Raw genomic sequence first — 18326 nt, 5'->3', positions numbered from 1 at the left:
GCTTGAGCAAAAATTCTACACTTGACCTTGAGAAGAGGAAGAACATTGCAGCATTTACAAGATGCTGATCAAGCTGCAGCCTGTCAACTGGTCAGTTTTGTCCTGTTCATTTTGCCATGTTTACATGCTGGAAATATTGCTGTATTCTTTTTCTGATGTATTTCCAGTTATCCTGTAAATGGCTAATTGGTTTTTTGGGGTGTTGTTTTTTTGTTGGTTTTTTTTTGTGTGTGTGTTTTTGTTCTTCTTTTTTTTTTTTAAAAAAAAGTATTTTTAAAGAGATATAAACAACAGTGTCTATAATGTGTCTGGCAGTGTTGATTTAGTGTTTTATCTTGTGCAATCCTAAACTCTTTCTGTCAGATAGCGTAGCTTTGGAGTGAAAGGCTGTGACCAGACTGGCAGCTTTCAGACAGCACAAGCACCGCATAGACCTCTCCAGCAGATGATCAGGGTGTTTTTGAAGCAGGCTGTATGTGAGCATGTATTTTTTTTAATTTTGAGGCTTTAGACTTGGAAGTATGTTTAAGAGCTATTATTAAATAAGCTAGTTGAAGAAAATGTTGGTAGAAGACTCATCACTACTAAAAGCGCTTTTAATGGAACAGAAACATTTGGTTGGGGGCAGGAAATAAAAGAAAATTGATCAAAGACTAAATATTTAAGTTCAACTGTGTTTCCCTGTACTCTAAGGAATATTTTTTTTAGGCTTTTTTGATTGAAAATTTGACTGTTAAGGTTTTCTTTCTAGTTTAGAAATATTTTTTAAAGTGTTGTATTTACTGCAGATTGGATAATGCAGTTCCAATGGCTCTGTTAGTAGTGTGGGAACTTAAGTATACTAGAAGGAGTCACAGTACATCAGGTTTGGGATGGTTGTCTGCAAGTGTTTAAGAAAAGTATTTGTTTATTTTATATATCCCTGTTTTTCATGTTTTTCATAATATCCATACCTGTTGAGAAGTCTAGGACATAGGGGAACTGAATAAGAGTAAAATTAGACAAGGTGCTGAGAGCTTCTGCCTAATTCAGGAAGGGTTTACGTTTGTAGTTAAAGTGTAAAAGCACTAAGAAGTGAATCTAGAAACCCTTACATTTGCTGGTCTGTTGCTCATTCAAAGAGCAATTGCTTTCTTGTGGTATATGTTCCTTCCCTGCTGCAAGAAAAGAGCTAAGTGTAATTGTGATTTTACTGGCCAACAGATGTTTCAGAAACAGAAAACTATTCCCAGTTGAGCCCTTGATAAAGGCTGCCACCCAAAAAACATGTTAAAACCCTGAAGCCTTAATCTAAAACTCTAGAGCCCTGGCATATGACTGAGTTCTACGTTTTTCATTCATGTTTACATTTCTAGTTTAGGAGGGTGAATGCCAGTGGAATTGTGTGAGGCAGGCTGTGTTATGCTTTATGAGCACAGGCCTCCACTGAAGCTAATGTGAAGCTGCACTGTCCCCATGGGAGTACTAGGAAGCATTTATGCCTTGGGCACACACTAAATCACTTTTTTTTCCTAGAAAAAAAAGGGCGTGTGGATTTATATGTCCCTTAAGAGCTTTCTCTTCTTTAGATGAACATATGCATTATGCACACATGTAAAGGGTGTGATTATTGTTACTGTTATTTAATACTCATCTGATAGTACGTAAGCATGAAGCTTTACAAAATGTGTAGCATCTGTACTCTCCAAGCTTGTAGTCTAACTGGGATGAGTATTAGGCAAATGGGCTAATGATTTATAGGGAGCAGAATTGATTAAATCTGTGTGAAGGGCTGGACAAAACAGAATATTTACACTGCTGGTTTTGTTGTAAGCCTAAAGAAAGCTTGGCATTATAGACATCAGAAGGTGTTATAGCTATGAGGAAGCTCTGGTATTTGGGTCACAGCTGAAGAAGCAGCCAAAACCATGAGAAGAATTTTTTAAAAAATACTTAAGAAGGTGCTAAATGGAAGAGTTTGAGAATTACTCTTGCACTTACATTTAAAATGGCAGTCAAAAGTAGGATAAGGTTGTGTTCTTGTACTTACTAAATTCTTTAGTAACTCACGTAAAATACATGTTTATCCTGATCATGGCAATGTATCACTTTGTGGTGCTCGTCTTGGATCTTGCAGTCCAAACTTTTCCAAAGTAATACAAAGATTTGTCATTTGAGTTATTCTTTAGTCTTTCTCTCTCTCTTGCTTCTTGGCATTACTCACTGCAGGTGGCAGACTTTCTCAAGGATCCTTAGCTTGTCCTTGCTAGAATTTACCATACCTTATAGTGGCAGCATTTTGGGGAGAGAAGTCCTCAATCCATCTGGTGTATCCAGGTAAATGAAACTTGTTCCTGTACTGTTCTTAACCCCCTTGGCTTACTGGATCAGACACCGGTATTTGTTGCTGTTCACCCCTTGGCCCAGCTCTGAGGGGAGCTGCGACACAAGAAAGAATGCAGTTCTTGATGTCATTTCACGTTTGAATTCTCTTCAGTACCTGTGAAAATCTTGATTTCATGTGAGGTGTTTGACCTTGCACGTTTCCGTAGATTTTGAAAGCCTTTTATTCCTGTCTCTGAACTCTGATTCTTCGGCAGGGTCAAGTATTTCTGAAAGCTTTTGACAGCTACCTGAGAGTAAGAGAGGCAGACAGTTACTTGTTTGTCTAAAGTATCTGTGCTGTATCTATGCCTTAATGCACTTACAGCATTTCTCTCTAACCGTGGGGATGTCTGTGTTCTTAAATGGTGCTGTGTGCCTCTGCCTGGCAGAATCAATTCCAAATTGCTGTTTACCTGTAACAAGGAATTTCCCCTACAGTCAGAAAGATGTATGAGCAAGTGTCTCTGTGTCCTGGTGGCAATGAGGAGGGAGACATTATGAAACAGCCTGTTTCACCTTCCATTTTCTCTTTTCCCAAACTGTCCAGAAAATTGCCCAGTTTGCCTCTTTGGATCCTTTTTTCTTACAAAAGCACTAGGAGAAGCTCATCTTTGGTTAAAAGGAGCATGCTGAGAGGGCAACTGTGCCCTTACACCTTCAGCTGAGTTTGCAGTGATGTGAAGAAGAGGTTTTTACATTGTTACTGGAATCTTAATATGCTGCCTTCCATTTCAGTACTGTAGAAACTTTTATGCTGCTGTATTAGTTCACTTCCATGAATCTCTTTCTTCCTCTCTCTTTGGTTGTTTTAATGAATGGCTTATGAAAAATTGTGTTTAATTTTTTCCATTTGGAATAGATGACACACTTCTGAACAGATAGTGTCTGATATAAAAGGTTAATTCCCAAATCCCTCAAATCATTGAATCTTTTTCCACTGAGTGAAGTAGGACCAAACATCTTTATGCTCTGTCCATATGCTGTTGTGTATTTCTAAGGATATGATGTGATGATCTGGTGTGCTGGAAACTCAGAGAGAGAAAAACCAAATTATTTCAGAAAGTGAAATTGGGAAATGTAACTGGAAAAATAGCTCTCCAATTGCAACTAGAGAAAGAACATGATGGCCCATGATGATATAATGTCTTTCATGCTGTAATATTTTTATTTACTATAAAAAAGATAACAACTACAGTAAAAGTATTTTGCATGAAAGTTATCTTTTTTCAGTTGCTGTCAACGTTTTAACTTCACCCGAGTTGTTTTGTGCCACTGGGCACAAGGAAGTAGCCTGAATTTGTCACATGTGATTCCTGCTGGTCATTTCACACTTGGGAAGAGAACCAAAGCTAGGCTATTTTCATACACAGTTCTCTGTGTGCTACATCATGGTTCTCTGGAGTCTCTGCTCATTGAAATAAACTGCTGGGCCCTCTGCAGGGTCAGTGTTTTGTGGGGTAATATTTGAAGTGAGCCAGCTTTATCTCCCAGGCCAATGGAGACTGGCCGTGGGATTCAAGAAAGTCCACTTTTGTCCCCATTATCTCTTGTCCCTGTTCCTTTATTTAATCTGTGACAGCCTGTTAGAAATGCAAGAACCTTGGAACAGAGAGAGATTCCAAATACACCTTCTGAAATGACAGAGGCTTGAAAAAGCTGTTGTGCATACAACAGAGATGCAAAGTTTCTTTTGCAGCAAATCCAGAACATGGGAGTGTTCTGGCTGTCCTGTTTGTATCTGCCTCTCCTGGTCTCCCACAGAAGATTCACAGGTAAATATAAGAATCCATAAATAACCATACAGGACATTACATGCACAGTGGGCCTCAAACAGGAGGACCCTAATTGAAGTCCTGAACCAGAATATCATATTTGCTGTAACCATTAGCTATCATAAACCTGGATAGCCTTGCTTTTCATAAAGGCTCGATTTCCTCTATTAGATTCCTGGCCTTGTTGCACTTTCTGCAATGTTTTATCAATTCTTTGATCTAAAAAGAAATGTACACGAATACGTGTTTCTACTTACCATCTTTGAACTCCCCACCCTCTGACTTTATCAAAGTAATTTTTTTCCAGTGCTACAGAACAAAGAAAATAGCAAAAAAATTTAATTTACTTTCTTGTGTCAGTTAACCTTTCAGTTTTAACATGACATTCCTTTTTTTATTTGTATACAAGAACTAACAAGAACATGACTTGGGTTTAATCACTCCTTACCTGTCCAGTCTGAGTTCACAAAACTGTAATTTTTTTTCTAATGTGCTGTCATCTGTATAACAGGTAGCTAACGATAATCTTCATGATTCTGTTTGCATTAATCAGCTACTGTATTTCTGGTTTTGCTTATGGAAAAAAAAAAGACACTTGCAGCAACATCACTCAGCAGCAGTAGATACGCTTTCTTTAAATAGTTCTCATTGTTTGTCAGACCCTAGAACTGTAATTGTATTCACTAGGTATATAATTATCATTATTATTCCTTGTAGGAATGGATTTTTATTTCATTTTCTGTTATTTTTGGTCTAGCTGCTAAATAATGTAAGGTAAGTTCTTTTGCAAATCATGTGTCAGGCATCCGGAAGTTGGGCATCAGTGAAAGTATAGGTGCTGCATTTCAGTTTTTATGTAGTTATGGGCTTGGTTAATGTAAGAACTTTGTGGCCAAATCTGATGTTATACTTAAGGAGAAGTGTCTGCTTGGAGAAAGGAGAACAAGCTTACATGGGATCAGTAGAACATAGTGATTATCGTATCAGTGTACATGTGCTACATATAACACATGCAGACAGCCATGGAAGCTAAAGAAGAAAACATTGTGTAGTTGTGTGCTTCGCTTGTAGCCTGAAAATTGTTCTGTATTAGTATTTTATTTAGCACATAGCAAATAATCTTTTTGCAAACTTTTTACCCAGCACTAACTACATCTAGATTGGAGCAAGTTAACACCTGGTTTTGCTGGGTTTATACCCTGTGTAACTTGAAGAGAGTCTTGGTTTCTTTAGCCTTTGTGCAGTAGCATGACATACGTTCCAAACAGCAGCAGTGTAAGTAAATGGATATAGGCCAGCAGCAAACATGCTGTTCCTTCCGGTCTCCCATCATATTAGATGTAATTATAGATTATCAGAAACACAAGGCCTCTTCTTACTCCATTAAGATTTTTTTCTCATATATTTAGAGTTTTAATCGATACAACCCAGAAAGCATCAAAACATTTTCTGTGTTTTCTTAAACAAGATGCAGCTGCTATTGGGTATTAACAGTTTGCAGTGATTTTGCAATAAATCCTACTTGCATCCCTGAGATGACTTGTTCAGGTAGTGTTTTTCTTGTGGGAGTAATTAAAATAAATAAATGTAAAAGGTTAGGAGGGGCAAAAGCTTTTCAGAAGGGAAGGAATCTGGATTTTAGTTGTTTGAGAAATAAACTATTTTGTAGCTGCAGAATTTACAGTGTAATCTGCTCATGGCCACAGGCTTGTACTCCAGAACTAAGCTTCTTACATTTTTTTAGAATAATAGTGGTTTTAGTTGTGTAGCTACTGCATTAATGTGCAAATACAAACCAAGCAGGGTTTGAGCATCCTGACTTGGCAAACAGCTGAAGCAACTCTTTGCTTTGAGCAGAGAGGTTGGATAATAAATTTCCCAAGGTCCCTTCTAATGTGAGTGATTCTGTGATTCTGTTCGTGAATAACTGTGAGGTGTAAATTGGCCACCACATTTCAGTGGCCAATTATACATATTTTTTTTTAAGTTATGATGAAAAATACAGACATTTCATTTAAGCAGGTTATTCCATAGTCCTAAACAGCTTTTCATACTTTCGTCATCAAACTTTGATATAGGAAACATGAACATTGGTGGAGTGTAATATAACTTTTCATCAAATAAGTAAAGGCATGGCTAAATTTTATTTTGTTTGCATAATTTGTTCCTCTTAAGTCACCAAAACCATGATTTTTTTCCTCTAAATTGTATGAAACTGAGATAGAAATTCCTATTTACTCTACCATAGTAACAGAAAATGAAGGTACCCTGAAACAGGATATATAGGATCTAAGTGCCCTGATCTTTCCTATGTTTCTCCCTAAGTCAGAGTTTAGCTTTTGACTAGAGTATTAATTCTTTTTACATGAACCCTTCATTAATGGGGGGTTAACTTGCATAACAGAGCAGCGTATTAAGAAGGAGATAAAATAGCATACAGTTCAATGTATTAGTAATTAATTCCAAACTGTTACAGCTTAGAATATATAATTTAGTGAATTCTATTAATTTTATTGATACGGCTTGATGCAGACAGTAATTGAGTATTTTTCTCTATGCATTCTATAGAATATATGTCATTCGCACCAGTCATACAGTGCCAAGGCCATCTGTGTTGAAGGGAAATTTAACTGAAATTGAATTAGGTACAAAAGCTGTGCTCTGGCTTTGCGAGTGTGTTAAAAATAGTTTTGTTGAGATTCATTACATATACCTTCAAGCAGTTTTACCACTGACGTTTATCTGTGGAACAGGTTTTTATTGTTGTGTTGTTTGTTTGTTGAATAGAGGAAGCAAATTTCTGAGAGGGCAGAATTTTTCATTCAGCTGTGCTGAGATGGTTACCTCATTTTTTTGTGTTTGGCTTGGTTTGTGGGTTTTTTTCCCCCAGAAAGGGAAAGCAGATTAAAACCGAATGTCAGAATTGAAAAAATGCAGGGGAAAAAAGAAATAAATCTTGCTTTTACCATTGTGGTAAAGGTTTTTATCTTATGGTAAGCAAGTAGTGTTTTACTGTACTCAGGTCTTTCCAGTTCTTCATTCTTTAGTGACGATAGTAGCCATGGTCTTCTACACTTATCACTGGATGTTCATTCTGTGCACATTCAGAGCTGCTTCCGACATCAAAGTCTAATTTAATGCCTCTAAGATGTTACTGGATTTTATTTTGCCTTTCAATTTGCATCAGAAAATTAAGATATTCAGCTACAAATGAGAAGGTGGTATGAGAGATTATGACAAGATCATCATAAACTTTGACTAGCTAATCTGCTGCAGCATCTCACAGAACCAGGTTCTTTCTTTCATAGCACCTGTTCATAAAAGTAAGTATTACTTAGATAGGTAGCATCTTGGGCTGTTAAAACTTGAACATTTACACCAGGTATTGTTTAAGTGTGGAAAACAGACTCATAACAATTGACTTGAGAATACACGGGGAGCTGGTGGCAAGGCCGGACTTGGAGCTTATTTGTTCCTGTCTTCAGCACGTGAACTGTGATCATTAGGAAAACCTGCTTATATCAATCCCCTATCTTTTCAGCTTGTATGCTTTTTTCCTTTTCATGTGTATTTCCTTTGAAAGCCTTTTCAGTGCTGTTCCTAAATTCTTTCTTTACCACTCTCCTTTATTTTCCAGCAGCTGAATTTTAGAGCTGCTTGCATGATTCTTATGAATTTTTACATGCCATCACTTCTCATCCCAGTGGAAGATGATCTGTTTCTGCTGGGATTTAACCTTAATAATTACCCTGTTCACACCATTGCTTTCCTCACTTATTCAAAAAATAATTAAAATAAGAGCATAAACACAACAGTAAATTTCAGTTCATATTTATCCTCTGTCAGGTCTTGAAGCTTCTTGCCAAGCAGTGAGTCTCATTGAAGCTGGTGTTGAAAATGCCCTGTTGTTGTAGTGCTCTAAATTAGATGTGAAAAAAAAAATATCAAGTTCTAGAAAAGTTGCTGATAAATCTGAAGGTCTGGTCTTTGAAGCCCAATTTAATAGTATATTTGGACATACATTCCAATCATAATTGGCAGTGATTATATGAAAAATTTGAGCAAGTTGCATCCCTTCTTTCTTGATCCAGCATGTTAAAGAAGACAGAGCCCACATACAAAGTCCATAGAGTCTGGGGATCAGAAATTACCATTCTCTCGTGGTATGCTTTCTCGTACTATGTGACTTCGGTGAGGTCTTCATTGTTTTGTATGTTCAGAATACAAAGATGTTAAATGGAAAGATGCAGTATACTGACAATATTCTGTAACTTCTTTATTTTTCTCCTTGTTTATACAGAGCAGAATAGCCAAATTTCAGTAAAGGAAAGTTATAGTTACAGAAGTGAGAGCATTACTCAGAGCTTCAGAGAACTGATAAGCTGCTGTGATAAGAGTATGTATTTTCAAATTAAGGAGAGAGGAATTCCAGTACTGGATATGCATGAAATGATTCAAACACATCTTCAAAACAGGAAGCATTAATAATTCATAAATGTTAATCTTTGAACATTAGTGTTTTTCAAGAAGGTTTTATAGTGACAGCTGAGTTGATAAATTGCCCCCTCTCACTGAAGTGGGACAGGATTTTTTTTTGTTTGTTTTTAATAACTTTAAATGATTATGCTATTTCATTAATTTTTTTCATGCTCTGAATCTTTCTGTTCTTGAATGAAATATAATGAGGCAGAAATAAATACTTTAATTAGCCTTTTGCAGCACGAGTATAGAACTATGTGCCTGTGAAGACAGGGAGCAGCATGGCACTGTACCCGCTGTGCACATGATGTATTCGGGTGGAAATACCAGATAAGCATAAATGCCGGATTTGGCTCTTGATATGAATATATATAGTTTCCCCTTATTATTGAGATTATCACACTTGATGGGACTGGGAATAGATTATAACATGTTACTGGGAGATGTCCTGTGATTCTGTTAAAACCTTCCAGTTTGCAGCCATACTGTGCCAGGTTTAAATCTAGTGATGTTTTAGATACAAATAGTGCTGTCTATGATCTCTTCAGCTGCCATTTGATTTCTGTTGAAACGGGAACTCGTGCTTTTTAATAATTTTTTTTTCACACAAGGTTATTTATTAAATTAGGATGTGAAGGATTTGTTTCAAGTTTGTTTTGTGTGGGACATGTAAACACCTCTCTGAGTACAGCCTTAGGCGTGTGGGAGGTGAATAGCACTGGGGCTGGTTTGGGACTTGATTGATTTAAACCACAGCAACTGTTTTAAAACACTATTTTAAATATATGTCAAACAGCTGCTGGAGCTTTGCACATCAAGAACCTTGTTTCAGCCCTGGATTGGTGTGTCTGACATAGCTGATTTTGCTGGGGAGTGAGGTGAAGAGTCCTGCCTGATGAAGAAAGCAGTTTCACAGCAGGGCAGCTGGCTCCTTCGTCTCTCTGAATTAAGAAGTTATATGGAACTTTCCTGAGGCTCCACATTTGTCTTCTGTGTTGTCACAAAAAAGCCTTAAGTATGTTTTGACAGGCCAAGGCAATATCTGTGGGGCATGAGGGATTTGCCTGTTGATTAGGAGACATTGAGATGAGAAACCATCATGGAGATACTTTCTGAAAAGAAAGTTACTGTGATGTTTTCTCTGGACAAGAGAGCTTGTTACGTGGCAGCTTAGAGGCAGGGTGGTGGGTGCAAGTGCTGAGACTCTTTTTGGACTAGTACAGCAACAGTTCAGACTCCTCAAGCTCCAAGTTTGCATCTGTTGGGCATAAGGCAAACATAGGATCTCCATCCATGATCTGGAAACCAATTACATGAACAACAGTACAGCCTGGGAAGGAAAACAAGGCTCCCAAGGCCAAAAGACTGGTTGCCAAACTGCCCAGACCTTCACTGGGTACCAGCATCGTATAGCTTTGAGGGTGAGGAAAGAATTCAAGGACAAGCAGAAAGATTTAGTGCAAAAGGCTATATTTGAAAACTACAGTTACTCTTGGTTTTCTAGTCTGCTTTGTCTACTGTCATTGCACAGTTTCCTCTCTGCTCTCAGTAATTATCCAGTAGTATTGATTTAATCCTTTCAGTATTCAAACAGCTGTTTGAATAATAATGACATAATCCTCCTGACTCCTTAACCATAAAGGTTAAGCATTATTAAAAATAAACAATCCATCTCTAGAAAAAAACTGATTTGGTAGCAGCACTGAGGGGAAAGGGAAGTTCATGCCTGAAACTGGGGTATGGCATTAGCCCACATACTGTTTGGAAGAGTAGCTGCTGCTAAGGGAGGAGGAGTGGAGTGAAGAAGAGGATGGTGAAGCAGCAGGCCACGCAGAGGTCAAGCCTCAGTGGTATTTTCACAGTCCCAGGCAGCAGTTCACTTGGGTCTATGCCACTGGACAGCTCAGAGGATTTTCAGTATTATCTTACTCTTGCCTTCATGTCTACTTTCCTCCTCCTTTTTTTAGTACCTCCTAGTTTTGTCTTACCTGAAAGTAGATCACGTATTTGCTGCTGAGACTTGTATGTTTTTACAGTTTCAGGCATACAGATGTCTTAATCATGTTGAAAATTTAAGATCCGGTTATGGTGTTGGTGTTTCATAGACAGGGTTTTTGTCCCTGTGATGCTGCTGTGATCTCTGGCTTCCCAGCACAAGGTGTTCTGTTGCGTCAGCACTGTTCTGTTCTCCCAGTTCTTCCCACCCTGGGTGATTGTGCTCAAGGTTGAAAAGATAAAGCGTCAGGAGCAGGGTAAAGAAGTATTGGATGCTTATGCTCCCACCTAAAGCTCACATCCCTAGTGAGTGAGGCCGTTTGTCACTAGCTTCTTGTTTTCTGACTACTTTATGTTTTGACACAATTATTTCAGCATCAGGCCAGTTCTCTATTTGCCTTACATTGACACTTCTTCAATGTCTCTAGTGATGCAGTGTCAGCTAGCACCGGAGGAGGTATGATCAAGGGTATTTACGCAGTTGAGTGTGAATGTATTTTTTGCGTGAAGAAATTAGAAGTTGCATACATGTGTGATTACTTAGAGCACTGAAGGGAATCTCATGAATTCACTGTATGAAGGCACGCACTACATAAAACACGAACTCAAATCTGTTTTGCCATGGGTATACAGTCTTACAAACCTTTGTGCTACAGAAAGCTATTCTCATTCCTGGTGTGCAACTGGAGGATCTCAGATCTCTAGTGATTCATTTGATGTATCTCATGTACAGAGGAATGAGTATTGATCTCAGCCATTAAAACATACCATATTCTATTATTTTATAAGCAGTAACTGCATATAAGGACAACATAATAAATTATAAAATGTATTCCAGTTCATAAAATTCACCAGCCTATTGCTCTGCCCAGGGTGACTATTAACAGTTACAGTCACTCCTGTGGAAAGCTGAGGAGCTGTGTATGACTAGTAATGCATATATAATACAAAGTGTGTCTTCTCAGTAGCTTGTCACAGAAAATTTAGTGAGAAACCAAATTTCCCCAATTCACTTCCTTTCCTTTTTTCACTTTCCACTATTAGACTGTCTTGAATGTGGTATGTTATGACTAATGACATTTCAGTCATTGATTATTATAGCAATATAATGAATCCAACCAATAGCATTTCATAGTGTATATATCTGCAGCATGAGAGTAATTATCTGCTGGCTTTCCAGAGATCACTGGCAATATGACTAATGTTAAAAGCTTTTTAAATATCTTTCTTTCTCTTTCTCATTTTAATACAAACCCTCTGTGGAATGGGAGGCTCTGGTAATGACTCATTGGGCAACGAGGCAGCAATTGCAGACACTGTAATGTGATGCAGAAAAGGTCATACACTTGCTTTCATAACAGGATTATTCATTCATTCATTAAAAATTAAACACATGTGGGGGCATGTGATGCTTTCAAGTTGGCAAGTATTGAATACTTTCTTGTAGTTTCTTGAGTCCTGATCACTTTGCGTGAGATGAAGTTACTCCAAATTAAGTCTTTTCTTACTTAGTGGCATTTGCCCATGTAGTTAGTTAATTGTTCCTGTTGAAGACAAGTACCATAAGAAGGCACACAGTGTTTCAGAATCATGGCTATATCTTAATGGAGTGGTGGTTGCAGGTGGTTTTTGGGGTTTTTTTAAGTCTTTGCAGTGAGTTTATATTTAGAAGAAGAACGTGTTTTTCTATACTTTCTATCTCCTTCTACCTAAAAATTGCTGGTTTTTTAATTCTACTGTTAAAAGTTTTGGTAGGTTTGGGGTTTTTTTTGAAGCAGGGTCATGCCAAAGAATCAATGCGCTCCAAAGTTTTGTGACATAGCTGCCTATTTCAGCCTGATAACATTACTGTGGGTTTTTTCCATTGACATCCCATGCTAGAATGCAGCTTGGAAAGTATTGGTTAGTCAGAGTTGTATTTAATACTATAGAATTAAGTTAAAACAGCTGTCATAGGGTACGTAGGGAGGCCTGTTTGGTCTAGTGTATGGTTCCCTTGACCAATATCTGATGCCTGTGAAAAAATCTAAAAATAGGGTGAGCATATAGTGGCAGACTGTGACTCAGGGTTATCTGGAGTCAGAGGTGATATTTTTGAGGTTAATAGCCTTCAGCAGATTCCTCCTTATGTGAGTTTGCTTAATCATAGTAGGACTTACGTTTACTTCTGACACTCAGAGCAATGTGAGGCAGGGAGTTTCGCAGTCTGACAAAACAGTGTGTGAAGAATTCTCGCTCCTGTTGCTGATTTTGAATCTGTTGTTTGAGACCTTAATTTGATGACACAAGCTTCTTTAAAAACAAAACAAAATAAAAAACCAACAACAAAAAAACAGGGAAGGGTGTTTTCCTTTTCACTTTTCAGTACGCCACTCATTTTATGGATCTCCAGTGTATCTCCATTCAGCTCTTTTCTAGGCTAAAAAAAAAAATGCTCAGTGTGTGCAGCTGTTTCATGTAAGGAACCTGTATGTGCTTGGGACCCTTCTTACCAGCCTTTTCTGTAACTTTTCTAGTTGTTTAAAATGTTTAGAGAAGAACCAGAACTACATGTAATATTTATAAAATGGTTGTGTCATGAATTTATACAGTGATATAATCAGTCTTTCCATTTCTATAACTTTCCTAGTAATTGTCAGCTTAGGACTTCTTTTTTCCCCATAGTAACTGTTCCCATTCCCACATTGTTTAGAATGTCATTGACCCAATTTTTATTTTTGTTGATGTAGGAATATGCAAGTGACATGATAAACTTTGAAGTATGTCATCAGTTACTGTAAAATTTTGCAGATGTAACCAAGTCATATTTGAGGCCATAACCTTGACAATCATCGGAAAGAATTTAGAGCCTATTTTACAGTTCAGTGTTCTAACTGTTACCTGCTGTTCACAGCCTTGGTAGCAACTCAGGTTGATTTTGTAATCCACGTGTAGATAGAGCTGCATTGTACTTGCACATCAGGGGACATACAAGAGTTCTATGTTTACTTTTCTTTAATTCCAGGTATTTATGAGCCGCCATTTCTTGTATTATTGTGGTGAACCTACTCTGGATGTGAAGATTGCCTTTTGTCAGGTGTGTGTTCCTTACAGGTAAAACAAGGTACAGTATATACTTGTACTTCATTTTTGCAATTCATGCCATAATAAAATAAAAAACAGAAGTGAATTTCAGCAGCTTACTGCAAGTAACTGGTTATAAGAATGAAAGTAAATATGAAAAAATAGAAAAATGCATCACGAAAATAACTTTTCTATTTATTTTGAAGTTTATTTTGTAGTTTACTCTTAATGATAGTTAATTTTGTTCTGCTAAAATGTCAATTATGTTTTGAGATTTCTTTTTAGGTAAAAATAATAGCAGACTTTGCAAACAGAAAAAAATTGGCTGTACTTCCAATAAACTTAATGATGAATTACACAACATAACTGTATGTACACCGATGCTTTCACAGAAATATGCAAATTGAAACTATTTTATCTTAGTCTCTGGTTTTGGGAGACAGAGCCTTTTACATTGTAGCCTGTGACTGCAATGTTCTGTCCCTTAACCTAACTTTCCTAGAAGTGAAGGGAGGGTAATTGCAGGAGCAAAATCACGGACTCAACGACATATCAATGTGATCCTAGTTGAAGCCACTTTACTTAAGTTTCTGCAAACTTTTATACAATATTAATATTCATACACACATCACACCTTAATTCTATTGGTTACATACACTGTTCACATGCTGCTATACAGATACTAATTGCTTAAAAGCATACAAGCTGTTAGTCTCATCATTAAAATTGTTGACATTCTTGCGGTCATCAGTTCCCAGTTCAGCTCTTGTTTTTCTGCCTGCTTAACTGCCAAAGATCCTGTTTTCTTCGTTCTGGGTGTCTTTCTCACACGACCGTGCGGCCTTGCTGAGCAGATAAAACTTTCAATCATATCAAGCTGTTAAAGCAAGAGCGACTTTCGATAGGCCAGGTGTCCCTTTTCTTCCAAATACATTGCCACGGGTAATTAAAATTGTGTGGGGTTTGTCTCGTGTCCAGTTGAACACCATGTGCTATGTAGGTTCTGGAGGCTTGAGACTGCACCATAGCCAATTCTGTATTTCTAAATTACCCTTTAAATTGTTTGGTCACAGTGCTTGGAAGTCTACAAGGCTGGAACTGACTTTGTGATATGAAGAAAAAAGCACATTGATTTGTCCAGTTTTTGGTTCTCTTGGTTAGATTAAGTTAGTGTGTGTGTGTGTGTGTGTATGTGTATATATATATATGTCACAAATCTCTGTGCATGTTTTCCCATCCTGGATGAAAGATTACTTTTTTGCTCACTTCTGAACAGTGTTTTATGTTTGAATTCTGTTTCTTCATAGTTCTTTTGTTGAGGTGGGACACCAGTAATCTAACTAGCTGGAGGGGCATTAGGGAAATTCTTCATTTTTTGAGGGATGAGAACAATACTACATTGTTAGAAATGGGGTTATGGTAATTTTTTTTTCCCTTTATGTTACTTATGGGGTCCAAATAACTGAAAGTAAAATTCTAAAAAAGAAAGGGCTTTTACTTGTATGTAAGCATTTGACACAGAACAGTGACAGGTGTTGGGAGGTTTATTGTGTGCTTTTTAACTTAGGAGTATTAAATATTTGTTCTGCTGAGAAGGTTGGCTTTGCATTTTTAAATCATCAGCTCTAGGATGGATCTTGGCTATTCAGTTTGATAATCTTTTTTAACTGTCTTTTCTGTCCTTTTATATCTCTTGTTCTTCACGTGCATATGTTTAATTCCACTGTTTTTGAGAGAAGAAAGGATTTCTCAAACATAGTATTTTTGTAATTTTTTTAACAGGGTTCACTTGCAAAAAAATTACAAAATTCTGAAAAAGAAATTTTAAAAAGATCTGTATAGAAAAGATGTTATTAATGAAAAAAAAATACTTTCACTGCGCAGAAGACAGTTTTTTGCATAGTTCTGCTGGCCAGCTTTCCTCTCCTTTTACTTAGACCCAAGCTGAGCTGTAAAGAAACATTTCTATTTTACATGTGCAGAGGAAAGGTACTCTTAATCACTTCCTTTAATGTTCAGTGCTCCTTTAGTCTTGGCATCTATCAGTGCATGACCACATATAGCCAATGCTTCCTGTCACTGCACTCTGGGTTCTTGATTTAGTGGAAACGTGCCACTGTAATTATTTCTTTACTGTTAACCTGACTTCATAAAAAGTGTTCAGAGGCATGTACAGAACCAAATGTACTTACAGTGTTTTTGTTGAAGTATATATATATGATGAAGTAAACAGTGTTTTGGATTAATTTTTATCACTGAATGAAACTGATTCATGTTTAATGCCTACAGCAGGTAACCAAAGAGAAGTCATCCAATAAATACTTGCAAGAGGTACTATCCTGACATTGCATAAACAGGGTTCTATCCTTCAAGCATTTATTGCACAAATAACTTTTCAAGGTCTTCAGATTTATTGTCCTGAGGATAAAAGCTGGTTCAGGCTTCATGTTAATTTATTCTCTCCGTAAAAATAGACCCTGATCCAAATAACAATAAACCACATAGTTATCATTAAGTACAAGAACAGTCTCTAAATTAAGTGTTTTGTTGCATTAAGACCTTAGCTGTTGTGGATTCATTTGTGTTGCACAGGGTGGGATGTGAGTTATATCTGTATCCAGGTAATAATTGGTCCAAGCATCCAGATCTTTATTTAGAGACTGTTCAACAGTCTCCAGATAGTAATATTGTTTATTTCATGTGCATTCATCATGCTAATGTGGAAATCAAATGCCCTATGATTTACTATTCATTCTTATGCTCTAAGTGTAAAGTTCCTTTATACCATTGGGAAACTTCTACCTGCTGAATTAGTAAATCTAAGATGTTCAGGAACTACTGTAAACAAAAGATGCTGATGTGACATCAGAATGGTTATCATCAGCAAGAGGTAGATACTGCCACTCAAATCTTGAGGTGTCTGCAACTAACAAGAATTCCAGCAGTATCTAGACAAGAGACCATGAAAATGCAGTTTCCAGTGAACATAATTCAACTCCATTTTTTAATGTAGCTCAACAGATGCAAAAATTATTTCTACTATATAAGGATGCAACAGATAACAGAAAAGGTCACTTTGTGGTACAGTTTGATCCTGCCCTGTTGATCTGTTAAGATCAGAGCCTCTAGTGATGGTATACTGGAATATACAATTTATCCAATGGGCTACTGCAATTTTGTGACTTACGTTTACCACATAGAATAGAAGTCCTGTTCCCGTTTGGAATTTGTGTATCACTGTGGACTTTCTACAAAATATAGAGTTGTACTGAAGTGTCTTGTATAAAGGTACCATATTGAGAAGTACTCCAATGATTGTTAGTAGTGTGGACACATTTTTCTTGTAATAAATATTTTGTGGCAATTTCTCTCTAATGGCCCAAAAGGCATAGCTTTATGTGCTATGAAAGAAAGTGACATATACCTAATTATAGGCTGTTCCTCTTGACACAGAGCTTATGTCGTTGAGCATACTAGTTTTATATGATGAAATGCTAATTCAGCAGGAATAGAGTCTTAAAGATTTCCAGCTTAAGGAAAAAAGAAAAGCCCTTCCTGAGAAATACTCAGTAGTGTAAGCGCAGTAAATATGCCTTCCCTCCTCCCACCCCTTCCTGCCCCCCGTTTGCAGTATAAAAATATCTGTCTGGCATTACTGTACATTGCTAGCCAAATCATATTCCGAAACAGCCATCTTTTTTAAGGCTGAGGAAAAGGACATAATAGAAAGGTAAGACAAGAAGAATTCTTTTTTAGGCTTATAGAATTTAATTAGGCTTCTGTAAGGCTATCACCAAGTTTTATCTGTTTTATCTTCAATAAGAAGTCTCAAAATGTGTAGGGTCCTACACATTTGAATAGGTCATTAAGCTTTAAATGCTGAATAATAGCTAACAGTACCTAAAGGATACTTACTACTTCATCCATGTTTTCCTTCATTTAGTTTTTCAATATTTTTTTAATCAACATCAAGATGTGTATAGCCTGTCAATATTTTCAAGTTTTCTAAACTGTAGCTGCATAGGATACCTTTATTTAGAATACAATTTCATGATTTTTATACTTAGAGTAGTAGTACTGAATTTTCTTGTATTTAAAAAACATGTCTTTATTATTAGAATTTGTATGTTGTAGTATTTCCATAGTGCTGCAGCAATTCATTTTTTAACAGAAAAGCAGAACATTGGATTACCAAAATGAGATAGCAGGGACCTGGCCATGCACATTGAGAAAACTTCTAATGTGAATCAGGAATGTAAATTCACATGCTGTTTCTTCGGTGCAGCATCATCCCTTGTCTTTACTGACCAGTTTAATTTCACGTCCCAGATAAAGCATGTTAGCATTTTTGCATACTGAAATTGGAACTGGTGCTGCACTGATGCCACTGAAAGAAAACCTTACACTGAAATTGTAGTTTGCATGTCAAGGGTATTTTTGCAAATTTCTACTCAATTCCTGCTTTTAAAAAAACCCAAACCAAATAGATTTTAAAAGCTTTAATTTCTCTGTAACATCTTTTTCCCCTGAATTCTGCTAACTTGCTTTATTTCAACAGTTATGCTAACCTGTCTTGAACAAAACACGTTCATTGATGCAATATTGCATCAATGACCATTTAAAAGTCATATTATTTTAGAAAAAAAACATTTT

General features: G+C 36.9%; 1 protein-coding gene across 9 annotated transcripts in view; it reads left to right on the top strand.

Annotated features, from left to right (window-relative positions):
• Positions 1-18326, top strand: part of MAPK10 (mitogen-activated protein kinase 10) — a 175547-nt gene that overhangs the window by 65889 nt on the left and 91332 nt on the right. For 6 of the 9 annotated variants that reach the window (XM_040583226.1, XM_040583244.1, XM_040583219.1 and 3 more), the window contains one exon: positions 13615-13686. The exons of 1 other annotated variant lie outside the window; for it this stretch is intronic. In XM_040583226.1, coding sequence (XP_040439160.1) covers positions 13621-13686 — 66 coding nt within the window. In that variant the 5' untranslated portion in view covers positions 13615-13620. Of the gene's footprint in view, positions 1-13614; positions 13714-18326 lie in introns of all 9 variants that reach the window. 2 more of the 9 variants (XM_040583274.1, XM_040583264.1) reach the window with 1 other exon arrangement.

Source organism: Falco naumanni, chromosome 1, assembly GCF_017639655.2.
Source record: "Falco naumanni isolate bFalNau1 chromosome 1, bFalNau1.pat, whole genome shotgun sequence".
NCBI classification, from domain to species: Eukaryota; Metazoa; Chordata; class Aves; order Falconiformes; family Falconidae; genus Falco; species Falco naumanni.
Note: the sequence above shows the minus strand (reverse complement) of the source record. Positions and strands in the feature narration are given on the sequence as shown.